Here is an 11,617-nt window from a genome sequence, read left to right on the forward strand (position 1 = left end):
AAAGAGAAAAAAGTGCAAGACCAAAGCAAGCTGGGAAGAAATATTAAACCTACATTGCACATATGAAAGAAAGGAGAAGACTTGTATATACATAGTACCATGATGCATATTACAACCATGAAGAAAATCCACAGGGAAACCTTCTGCATAAGCTTTTCAGTTCTGAAAATCAGAATGACCTAAAAGATTAGTTTTGCTTTCCCTGTGTTACCATAGCTCTAAAGGAAACTTCTCCTTCAAATTCTCTCCCTATAGCTTTTTCATGCCCTAGAGCCATTATGTAGGTCTTATAAAACAGGGGATATAGGATGCCAATGACAAAAGACAAGTACACATACATTGGTCTACCCAGTAATAGGATATTCAGCCCTACCATTGACTTCTACAGCAAATGAAGGGAGAATCTTAGTCCCAAACTTGGAGTTTTATAAGCCTACTTCTTTTAAAGGCAAGTTATTATCCTTCTTTTGAGGTGACTCAAAACTGTGCTGGGAAAAAAAAACAAACCACCTTTCCCAACTAACCTGTATGGTGTAGACAGAAATACAGCTGCCAACTACCAGCCACAGCACTTCAAAGGGATAATAGAAACCACCAAACAGATAGGAAGGAGAAGTCTCCTTGGAAGAAGACTGTTGTGGGTTTTTTTCCGCAGCACTAGTGGAAAGTTTCCAATATTGCAGTACTTGCAACACCTGCTTTGGAAGGAAATGCTTCAGAAGCATACAGACAGCTTTGTTCAATACCTTTTTTCCTCACCGTTGTACTGCAGTAGGAGCTTTTTCAGCAGGGGAAGTTGTGACTAACAAAACCTTACCAGGCCAGAAGACCCATTGCTCTCCTCTCTCTTTGGTTGCTGTTTAGTTATGCAGTTACAACTCCCCTGATAGAGAAAGTACAGCTGCACCCAAGATGATACTCAGTGCTGCTCCATGAGTAAGAAGGGAGAGGGCTGAAGTGGAGCGGTGCTGGTTTATCTCCTCATTGTGCACATTCACTTGAACATCGCACCCACCTGCTCTCTAGCAGCCCGGAGAACAGGAGCTTCATATGTAGGAAATTGTGACATAGAGCAGATAACTACCAAACCAAAAGGCCAATCTCTTCATATCATCTGCCCCTCTTTTCTGACTGGATCCCTGTGATACTCACTAAATCTTCTCTTGTATTATGTCCTGTTCTTAATAATTTCTTTAGTGGCTATGCATTTAAGCTGTATATTAGGATGATCAGATCTCATGTAATCATACTCTTTATATATATATATATATACACTTTAATGAGTTTATGCTTTCCACTTATAATCCAGGCTCTCTAGACATTACTGTGAATGTCTATTCTGCAAAAATAAAATGTCAATAAAATAAACTATTCATTACTGCACATTCTGCTGCTCTGTGAGAATATAAATAGGAAATAGTTCACCTCATATCCCACCAAGCCCTTAGGGAAGTATTTTGAAACAGCAGGAGGTTTACTGCTTCTGTCAAAACAGAGGGATCCCACAGACTTTTCTTGGAAATAAACAGTTACTGTAAGAGGTCATAGGTTGGCAGAGGGAGAGCAAAATGAGAAAATCACAAAAGCATGTCTTAGCTCCTATACCAAAAGCAGGAGGCAGCATCCTCTAGCAGAATAACTGCCATTCACTGCAGTTCCTCTAAATTTGGTTTTGAAAAACAAAGTGTTTCTGAAAATCAATGGCTCAGTGTATTGCTGTGCCCTCCTAATCCATAAAACAAGACCTTAGCCTCATTTTTTTCAGCTCCTCTCACCTCTCCAGTTCCCATGTTCCCCCTTCCCCAAGCCTGCTGCTTTGTTGCACCCCAGCATACAAAACCCACATCTGCCTCTGGAATCCAGATCCTCCACACCACTCTGGCTCCCCTCCCAGGGTGTCTTTCTGCTTCCCCCCACAAGCAGCTTCTGCTGGGCACAGCTCCCGACATGGTGCTCAAACCAGAGGCACCCTGGCCTCCCTGCCGGCACAAGCTGCAGTCTCCCAGCAAGCTGCAGCTGGTACCAAAGCTGCCGAAGCAGGAGAGAGGCTGCATCGCCTGTCCACCAACATGGGCAGCTTTCCCCAGGAACAAACACTTCAGTGGGCAGGGAGGTCTGCAGTACCAAGGGGGACATCAAGTGGGACATCTCTTTGTTCACAGTCCCCAAAGTTATTTTCAACCAATCTCTTCCTGCCAAGAAACTCTCTGGCTTGCTCTCTTCCTAAGGCTTTAGCCACTCTGTGCTTTTACTGTGCACTCATCTTCTAATCCTTTTCACTTCATGCTTCACCCACCAGCACCTTCAAATTGCCTAGTTGCTCAGCAACAAATCACTCTCCACCCTCCCAATACTTATTTCTTGGCTGAGCTCAGCCCTCATCAAGACTTGCTACCCCACACCTTTCCCAGGGGATATGAACACAGGATTTTCTCATTTGCAAGACACATGAGCAGCTGGCATGCCAATCAGCTTTAGGAAGATCTAGGATTACTCACAAATCAAGCAGGGCGGCCACCAACACTCTTCTGTAATAACACCAACAGCACTAGGTAAATGGAAATTGCTTGGTGCTGTGTTGGGTATCTCAAGCACATCTTTACTTCCATGAGTGTCTGGCATATTTTGAGTCTCACAAGACTGGTGTGGAGAAATTTTGAGTGGACTTGGGCAAGGAATTTCCCCAGCAGCCTTCCCTTCCACTTTAGTGCTCTCAGTACAATTCCATGTCCACAGCTGCTGGTGCTTGTCACTGCTATGTCCCACCAGGCATATGCAGGAAGGCAGTGCTCTGTATTGGCCCTTTTTCCGTATCAGATCAGTCAGTGCATGCAGCACAGCCAGATTCTGCCCTCAGAAGTACATGTATGATTCCCGTAGTTTCACTGAAGGCATAAGAAAGTACATGAGAAAGTATTTAGTGGCAGAATCCCAATATTGCAGGAGAAGATAGCAGCAGATGAACAACAAGCTTAGGGACGGGCAAAGCGCATGGCTCAGTCTGACAGCAATGGGTGCTGATGCTGCTTTAAAAAAAAAAAAAAAGCAAATGGACAAAGAAGCAGGAATTTTCATTGGTAATTTATAGCATGCTATCACTCAACTTCAGATTTGTCTCTAACCAAAGCTGAACTATTTTCTTCAGAGGGGAAATAAGCTTGATTTCAAATTAAGTGATTTCCACATACTTTCATCATTCAGCACATACATCAAGTCCTAAAAATAAAAGTTCTGCTTTCAGCCCAGAATTTAAGATTCCTATCCAAAAAGTATAATCACATTAACTAGTAGCAGTATACTATTTTATCTTACAGTTTTATATTACATTTTACTAGAATCCTATTATGGCTACATATATTATTTTTTCACTGTGATATAAAACCTGAATAATTTAGCTGAAGTAAACTGAGGTGATTTATACTGAGCAATTCTTCATTCTGCAGCTGATAAAGTGATGTTCTAATTCTCAGGAAACAGAAGTAGAGCACGATAGCTGCATTTAATACCTATTCATGGGTTGTTCAACTCCTTCTGGTTTGTGGAAAATGTGAATAATGGAGCTTAAAACAGGCACTTATATTTTCTTTCATACGTTGATTAGTATCTTCACTACTTGGGGTGCATCTTTGAACTCAAAGGTGGGATGGTCAGAGAAAGGCTCTAATCAGTCTGTTGAAAGGTTACAGAATCCCTGTTTTCACATGGAAAGGCAACAGTATGTTCCACTCCAATGTTTGGGCTCGCAGGGTAGGAAAGTTACTGGTATAGTTACGGTTTGAGTCACTGACTTAAAGGAGTGGGGTTTTTAGTTGTTCTCCAAATGTATTACAGAATGAAGCCAGAACTGACTTTGTCAGGAACATGCATTCTAAAGGTAATTTATGAAATGTTTTACTTTTTTGAAAAGTAAATTTGAACTTCTGTGATTAATGTATGTTTCAGGTGAAAAAGCAAATAACCTCCACAGCTATTTTATCTCAGTACAAATTCAATAAAAATTACCTTGGCTTGAGACTTTGTGAAGTAAATGTATGTACCACCAAGAAGCGTAACAAATAGAACTAAGCATCTTTCATCTCTCTGAGGCAAAAATAAAAAGAGCTATACCAGAAATCTCTCTATGGAATTTACCAGTAACATAAGCACTCTGATATCTACCATCACTTCACAATATTCAAAATAATTCTTCATCACATACAACAGACTGACTTTTACATATGAATAACAATTCATAATCATGTTTCTGCAAACACAGATCTAATCTACATTTATGAAATCAACTCATTAATTCTGAAAATTCCAATTTGTTCCTTTGCAACATTTCCATTTCATCAGTAATCAAAGGGCCACCTGTGATCTGGGTCAACAGAAGTCTGGGCCCTTCAAAGCACATTTCCAGATGCTTGGCATGTATAACAAATCTCTCCAAGAAAGCACATACAGAGAGTTGTAACAGCTATTGGTGCACACAGCTGGCTAGCACCACAAGACAAAGGAGAACCACAGTGGAAAAACTCTTGACTTCACCATGGCAATAAATTTTTTGAGTGCTACCACAACTCCATGCAGCATCACAACTGAGAAGTGTCCTGTGCTGACAGATCAGCATTTTGTTACTTTACTCACAGAAATCACTGTGAAGAATGTTGCTCCACATTAACATGAGTCATGCATCTTTACCTGAATTCATAAGAAAACTTTCTGAGGCAGATGATGCTACCTAATATAAAAACATAAATAGAAAGGGCTGGCTTCATTAAAATCTTCCCTGTCCTTGAGTAATTCTTCTGAAGTATAACCCATTTTTACAGAAGGCAGCTGGAGGCACTAGTAATTTAACTGAGTTGAATGGGGTTAGGAAAGCCATTGCCAGGGCCATGAGTGCCTTAATGCCCCTGGCCAGCCTCACCTGAGGCTCACACATACCTTCTTCCTTTAGGCTCATGAACCCCACTTAAACATAGATTTGGAGCTCTAGGCTCTTGTCTGCCTTTGGCGTCATCTCTTGACTGGATGCTGAGCTCGTGCTACAGCCTCATCTCCAGTCAACTCTCTGACTCCATCCCTTTTTGTTCAACAGACCTCTTAGGATGGATCTCAGGTCCGGTTCACTCCCTTGCTGTGCCTGAGGCTGTCAACAGACCCCACACCTGTGGGGCTGAGGACACTGATTGCACTGGGATTCCCTTTGGCTTCCGATCCTGTAATAAGAAGCGCCTCTATAGGCATTTTGAATGTGCAGAAATTCACAGTACCTACAAGTGGGAGACTTGCTCCTAGGTAATTTAAAGGCTCATTATTCCTTTGCAACCTGCTGTGACACGACTGCATCCAAAGCCCTCTGAGCCCTCAGTTGCAAGATATGCATCAAGCGGTCATCATCTGTGTGCATCCTCTGAAACATAAGGCTAGTCTTTAGTATGATCTAGGACAGCCTCAGGCTGAATCAGTTAGATAAATTGTGTCATATAGTAGTTGCAAAGTTGACAAAAACTGTATTATAATGTTATCCAGCTCTTCGGCTTACTACGTAGGACAAAAGTACAGCTTGAGCTAAAATGGAAAGTGTTGCCAAAAATGAGACACTTAAGAAGTCCTGTCTTTAATATTAATAAGCAAATACTAATAAGCATATATTGTTTCTAGAGCAACACAGCTGTAGCTGGCTCACTTCATAATCTGGTAGCAAAAAAACCAACAAACATCTGCTTGGCATGCTCAGCTGGAAGTTTCAGCTTCAAATTGCCCTTTCAGAGTAATACAGGCATGTTTGGCAACAAATAGAGATTTTGAATACTATTTCCCTTCTCATTTCTGTGTAAAGAAAGAGAAGAACATAAAGGATGTTTGAGGAAAGAAATAATCCCATTTGAAATGCTCACATAATTTTTTATGAAAAGTAACAAAATATGAATGGGTTAGAGCCCGTATTTTTAATATTATGTCACAGGAAAGAGTGAGCAGGGGTAGACGGAAAGGAAACGTCACATTCATGAAAGCAGTAAAACAGCTGTGTAGTACCATCTCACTCTATGAAAAAGTTTCTGTATGTGGAAGACAGTTCCTTCAGTCTGGTATAAAGTCTATGAAACCGAACAGAAACCCCTTTCAAAGAGCAGAGCATATACTACTACTTCAGTAACAGCCATGTACTTTATTTGTGAACTCCCTTCACCAAACACATTGTTGCTATCTTCAACACATACTGCTACTGCAAGTTTTCTGATAATGTTAGGTGGTAAAAATATTTCCCCCTGTTGCTGAATTTTTGTTTGAGTTGGTAGCATAGCTACTAACACTGTCTGACTTGAGGCGGCTTTTAAATTTGCCAAATACACATTAGCAAAGACCAAATGCTTTTATGTCAGCTACACATTCCAGGGCAGACAGTGAAAGGAAGGACGGGAAATCACAGGTGAAAAATTTCTCATATATAAATACAGATGTACATGTGTGGGGGTTTGTGTGGTAAGGTTTTGGTAGCTGGAGGCTACAGGAGCAGGTTCTGTGAGAAGCTTCTAGAAGCCTTCCCTATGTTCAATAGAGCTAATGCCAGCTGGCTCCAAGACAGACCCAATGCTGATTAACACCGAGCACATTAGTGATGGTTGTAGCACCTCTGGGATAATGTACTTACGACAGGGGGAAAAAAAAGCAAAAAAGCTACACAGCAGCAACGACAACCAGAGAGAGGCATGAGAATACATGCAAGAGGAACAATTCTGCAGACACCAAGGTCAGCGGAGAAGGAGGAGGAGGATGTGCTCCAGGCAGCACAGCAGAGATTCTCCTGCAGCCCATGCTGAAGACCACAGTGAGGCAGGCTGTCCCCCTGCAGCCCATGAAGATGGAGCAGATGTCCATCTGCAGCCTGTGGAAGACCCCATGCCAGAGCAGGTGGAAGCCCAAAGGAGGCTGTGACACTGTGGGAGCCTGCACTGGAGCAGGCTCCTGGCAGGAGGGACACCACACTGGAGCAGGGGAAGAGTGTGAGGACTCCTCTCCCTGAAAAGGAAGGAGCAGAAGAGAGTGAGTGATGAACTGACCACAAGCCCCATTCACTGTTACCCTGTGCTGCTGGTGGAGAGGAGGTAGAGAACTTGGGAGTAAAGTTAAACCGAAGAAAAAGGGAGGGGTAGGAGGAAGATGTTTTAAGATTTTATATTATTTGTCATTACTCTGATTGGTAACAATCAAATTGATTGGTGAACAATCTCTTTTTGTCCTTATCTTGACCCATGAGCCTTTCATTATATTTTCTCTCCCTCGTCCAGCTGAGGAGAGGGAGTGACAGAGCAGCTTGGTGAGCACTTGGCATTCAGCCAGGGTCAACTCAGCACAGTGTGCTTTAATTGAGAGCCTGAAGGAGTGGAGGAGATCATTCTCTGTGCTTATTCCTCCTACTTACCTGTAACAATCTATCACCAGGTATTGTTCATAAAAGCAAGGAGAATATCTTCCTGGTACTTTTCTTTGTCCCTCATGTCCTGCAAAAGACTGTTAAGGGGACTCAGTGATGTAAACAACATTACAGAGTTGATTGGACTCTTTTTATTTAACAGGAAAAAAAATAAATAGTTTTTATCTGAGATTACTGAATAAAACTTTTATCTATACAAATTACTGCAATATTTTCTTCAGCATTTTGAACCGAATTTGTGAAAACTATGGTATCCAAATTCAGACTTTGCTTTCCATTCAAACAGAAGAGGACGGCGCTACAATACGATGTGTATTTTCTCACACACCAGGATTTTTAGTGGCAGCAATGGGTAAAGAGGAGCATAACAGACAAACAATAAGGGGGAGGGCAGATAAATGTTCCTACTCCTAAGAAAATACATGGTAGAAAACTGAACCAAATGGAAAGGCAAAAGTCTGAAGACCTTGCACAGAAATGACAAAGTAATGGGAATACTAGACATATTTGCTAGAAATATTCAGCTCTAGTCCTTGTTCCACATCAAGAAGTGGTAAAACAAACATCCTTTGAGCAATTACACAAACTAGACCATTAAGTACATAGATGTGAATGGTTTGGATTCACAGCGTAACTGCTGAGCTCCACATACCCCAACTGCCACTTATGGAAGATAAGTCTCCTGTCTCCCATTCTCCCCATCACTCCAGAGACATCTTCAAGGAACCAAATAAAGGGAAAAAGAGAAAGGGACAATAGAAGAAACACTGAATTTGAACCATAGGTTAAAGTTGATGGCCTTTTACACGTTCTGAAATCAGTTGTGTTTGTGCAAAGTCTACACTGCTGGAAGAGATCATTGAACCTTCTCCCCAGGTTCATAGTGTGACAAATGAACTTTTGCAGCTCCAGTGCTGGAATGTGGATGTTAAGGACAACGAAGTCCTGATGCTTACAACAAACGACAAGAAACCCTGAAAGTTACTTCTTGATGGATTTAATTTCTTTTGCGATGTTCTAAGAACTAGGGTATTACAAAGTGTGAGGTACACATAGTAACAGGACTCCAGTTGGATCAGGTAAAAACGGGTTACAAAATATTAGGAAAAGCAATAACAAAAAATACAAACGATCTTATCCAGTCACATATCAGCTGCAAATCCAAATTCTGAAACCCTTGAAAATCAGTCCCAGGAAAAGTTCATGGCTGCTCTTTCAAAAGAAGGACATTCCAGATCTAAGAGACTAAAATTGCAGGAACTTCCCATGGCAACCCTCTACCTGATCTTCCTTGCCTGAAAGGTAAATTGCATCCTTGATGCATGCACAGAGGTGACCTGGGTAACATTGCTCTCTTAGGACTTGTCACTGGGAGGTTTCTTCTTAGCTTCCACATCCTTCTTAAAATCTTCAAGCTTCTTGGCAATATTAGGAATCTTTAAAGACAAAATCAAAAAAACCAAACAAATCCCACACAAATTAACAAAGAAATCCTGTACTACATGACCTCAGCAGGAAAAAGGAAAGACAATAGCATAAATACAGCAAGAAACTCGACGAAGTTTAAACTCGTTGCTAAAAGATACTTTCTTCCCCAATTTGTTACCTTGCATAGAGGGTAAAGACAAAGCAATATCAAGCAAACAGCAGAGGAAAGCACCTCACATGAGGCTTCAGGAAACAATTTATATTGTTAAAACAAAAAGTCAGCCAGTGGTGACAAGAACAGGAGGGAGGGAAAAATGAACACTTTATAGGAAATTTAATAAGAGCAGAGTGCCCTCCCAACTAAAAAGAGGGAAAACTGCCAAGAATAAGCTCATTTAAACACTGATGCACTGACTTCAATTATGACTTTCAGAGGGTAAATTAGATTGCACTGTACTGGTCACAAACCAGGAGAAAAAGAGATGTTTAAGAGCAGAAAATATGTTCTCAAGAAACTTATGAAGAAATACTGGGCCATCTCGTGGGAACCAGAATTTCTCACAGTGGAATTCTACTGCATTGCAAATTGGTAGCCTTTTGTAGTTTCACACTTGAATGAAAATTTAATTTGTTGCTTGTGAGCTTCAAGGCTTCAGCTTTATCGAAATGTTTTCATTTGTAAGAGAAAGTAATTCAACAGTAAATTCTGACAACTTGAATTAAAAAAACAAAAAGAAAAAAAAGCAGCTCTTAAGGGCAAGGAATAGATGATCTCATGACTTGGCTAAAACTGGAAATTGATGATATAGGATTTTACAAGCTAACTGATTAAAATGAAAGTAAAGCATAGCTTCTACTGGCAGTTGTGGAAAAAAATTATGGAATTTTACTCCATAGGTAACCTGAACACAGAGAAGAAGAAAAGTTAAGCCAAGCAGACTGCAGTTCCCTCATTGGATGGTTTCAGGCTGACAGTACAGTTAACACTAATTTTCTCTTTTGCTTTTACTTTTGAAGTTAAGCTCTTTTTGAGCAAATGGAACTAAGAGTCTAGCCTGTAACACACCTGATATTTAAGCTAAACCATGAGAACTCCACTGTTGTCAGTAGAACCCTCCATGTGGTTACAACTAAGCACATGCGTGTAAGGCTGCAGAATTAAGATCTCATTAAGGCAAGTTTATCTTAGAGGTCCTCTAAAATAAATTGTCATCAACACCAGCATTAAAATTACCATGTTCATTCTGAAAGTCAGTGTTACATTCCCAGGGAGCCATTCCCTGCAAATCAAAATTATAAGTCCTCCTCTTCTGACAATACTATATTAGTGCTGCCAGAAAAGCATGATATCACGCTTATGATGCATATCGATACACCCAAATATATTCTTATCACTACATTTTCCTAACACTGTAAAACATACATTGGAAAGAAAAAAAACCCCAGCATTTTATTAGTACCCTTACTGGAGTGACAGAACAAGAAGCGCCACAAAAATTTACGCATGAGCAAGACCCCCAAATTAACAATTTTGCAAGCAAAGTGACTTCAATACTGAAGATGAGAAGAAGGTAAAACCTAAATGTTATCAGAGATTTGACCCTCAACTGCCTTTTTTTTTTTAATATAACTAGGCTAATATAGTTTGCATAAGAAAATGCCAAGTGGCACTGCTCTTGCAAAGGATTCTGCTGACTGCAGAAATTAAAAGCTTGTACTAAAGACAGTTGTGTATCTTATTCTTCTACTCTCTCACTGAAAAATCCCCCTTCAATGTGAGAACTGAGGAAAGAAACTCCACTTTCTTTTCTCTCTGTGAGAAAAGGAGTAATGACAGACTGCAGATCAATATACTGTTTGAAGTGTAGTGAATTTTAAATAAAAAGCTAACAAAACTTACTTTCATTATTGGTACAAAAGACAGAGATTTCAGATGTTCTGAAGGATTTTTAAGTAACAAACAGGTGTAGTGAGTGGAGAACACTGTAAGCAGATAGATTGTGCCAGGAAATCAGTATTTTAATGCTACTACAATCCATGACCAGCTGATAAACCTTTTCTGTTTCTCCTATGTCTAAGTAGATGCCTCCTTACCATTACTGTACTCTAGGGCTCCAACACCACTTAAGGCTCTAAGCATTATCACAAAGAATATCTCAGAGGTAGATCAAAATAAAGTGTGATTCAGTTCTGACTGAGGGGAAAACACCTTAACTTTTAAGTTCAGAATAGGCTTAACTCTAGATACTTACATCATAGTTCTGAGCCAGATACATCCCAACCACATTGCCAAGAGTAAAACCAAGCTAAAAAGGAAGAAAGAAAAAAAACACAAAATATAGTTAACATTCTTTCATGAAAAGCATACTGGTCAAAATAAATAAAAAAAAAAGGGAAAAAAAAGAAATATTGCAGGTCATGTGAAGACCAAGGAGTTTCTGTTCCACTACTATGTAATTTCTCATTTTACTTCCAAAGAATTTTGCCAATCTTTCCTATTAGGGAAACCTTACCATCATTTCCAAAATACAGCACAGTTGTGTTTCCAATACACATCTCCATGATCATCTGTGGAAAATCCTTTGCTCACCCATAAAGGCACTAGCTCCTATAAAAATGGGGGAGCTAGCAACAGGGACCTACACATGACAGAGCTCTTGGTCTGTGCCTGGAAAGCCTAAAGCAACACTAAAGCAATGCTCAGTGCTAGAGAGGGACACACATATGGAAAGACATGATACAGGAATATACAGTTAGAAAAAGTTTTAC

At 40.3% G+C, this 11,617-nt stretch overlaps 1 protein-coding gene across 1 annotated transcript; it reads right to left on the bottom strand.

The window, feature by feature from the left end:
* Nucleotides 1-8,401: 8,401 nt before the first annotated feature.
* LOC104280618 (chromosome unknown open reading frame, human C7orf73) lies at nucleotides 8,402-11,154 on the bottom strand (the record flags this gene model as incomplete). The annotated part of the gene is made up of 2 exons (XM_009878321.1): nucleotides 8,402-8,856; nucleotides 11,101-11,154. Coding segments are annotated over 2 exons (135 nt in total), but the record flags the coding sequence as incomplete, so codon positions are not given.
* Between the last annotated feature and the right edge of the window lie 463 nt (nucleotides 11,155-11,617).

The sequence above is a fragment of the Apaloderma vittatum genome, unplaced genomic scaffold (genome assembly GCF_000703405.1).
Source record: "Apaloderma vittatum isolate BGI_N311 unplaced genomic scaffold, ASM70340v1 scaffold1871, whole genome shotgun sequence".
Taxonomy (NCBI): Eukaryota; Metazoa; Chordata; class Aves; order Trogoniformes; family Trogonidae; genus Apaloderma; species Apaloderma vittatum.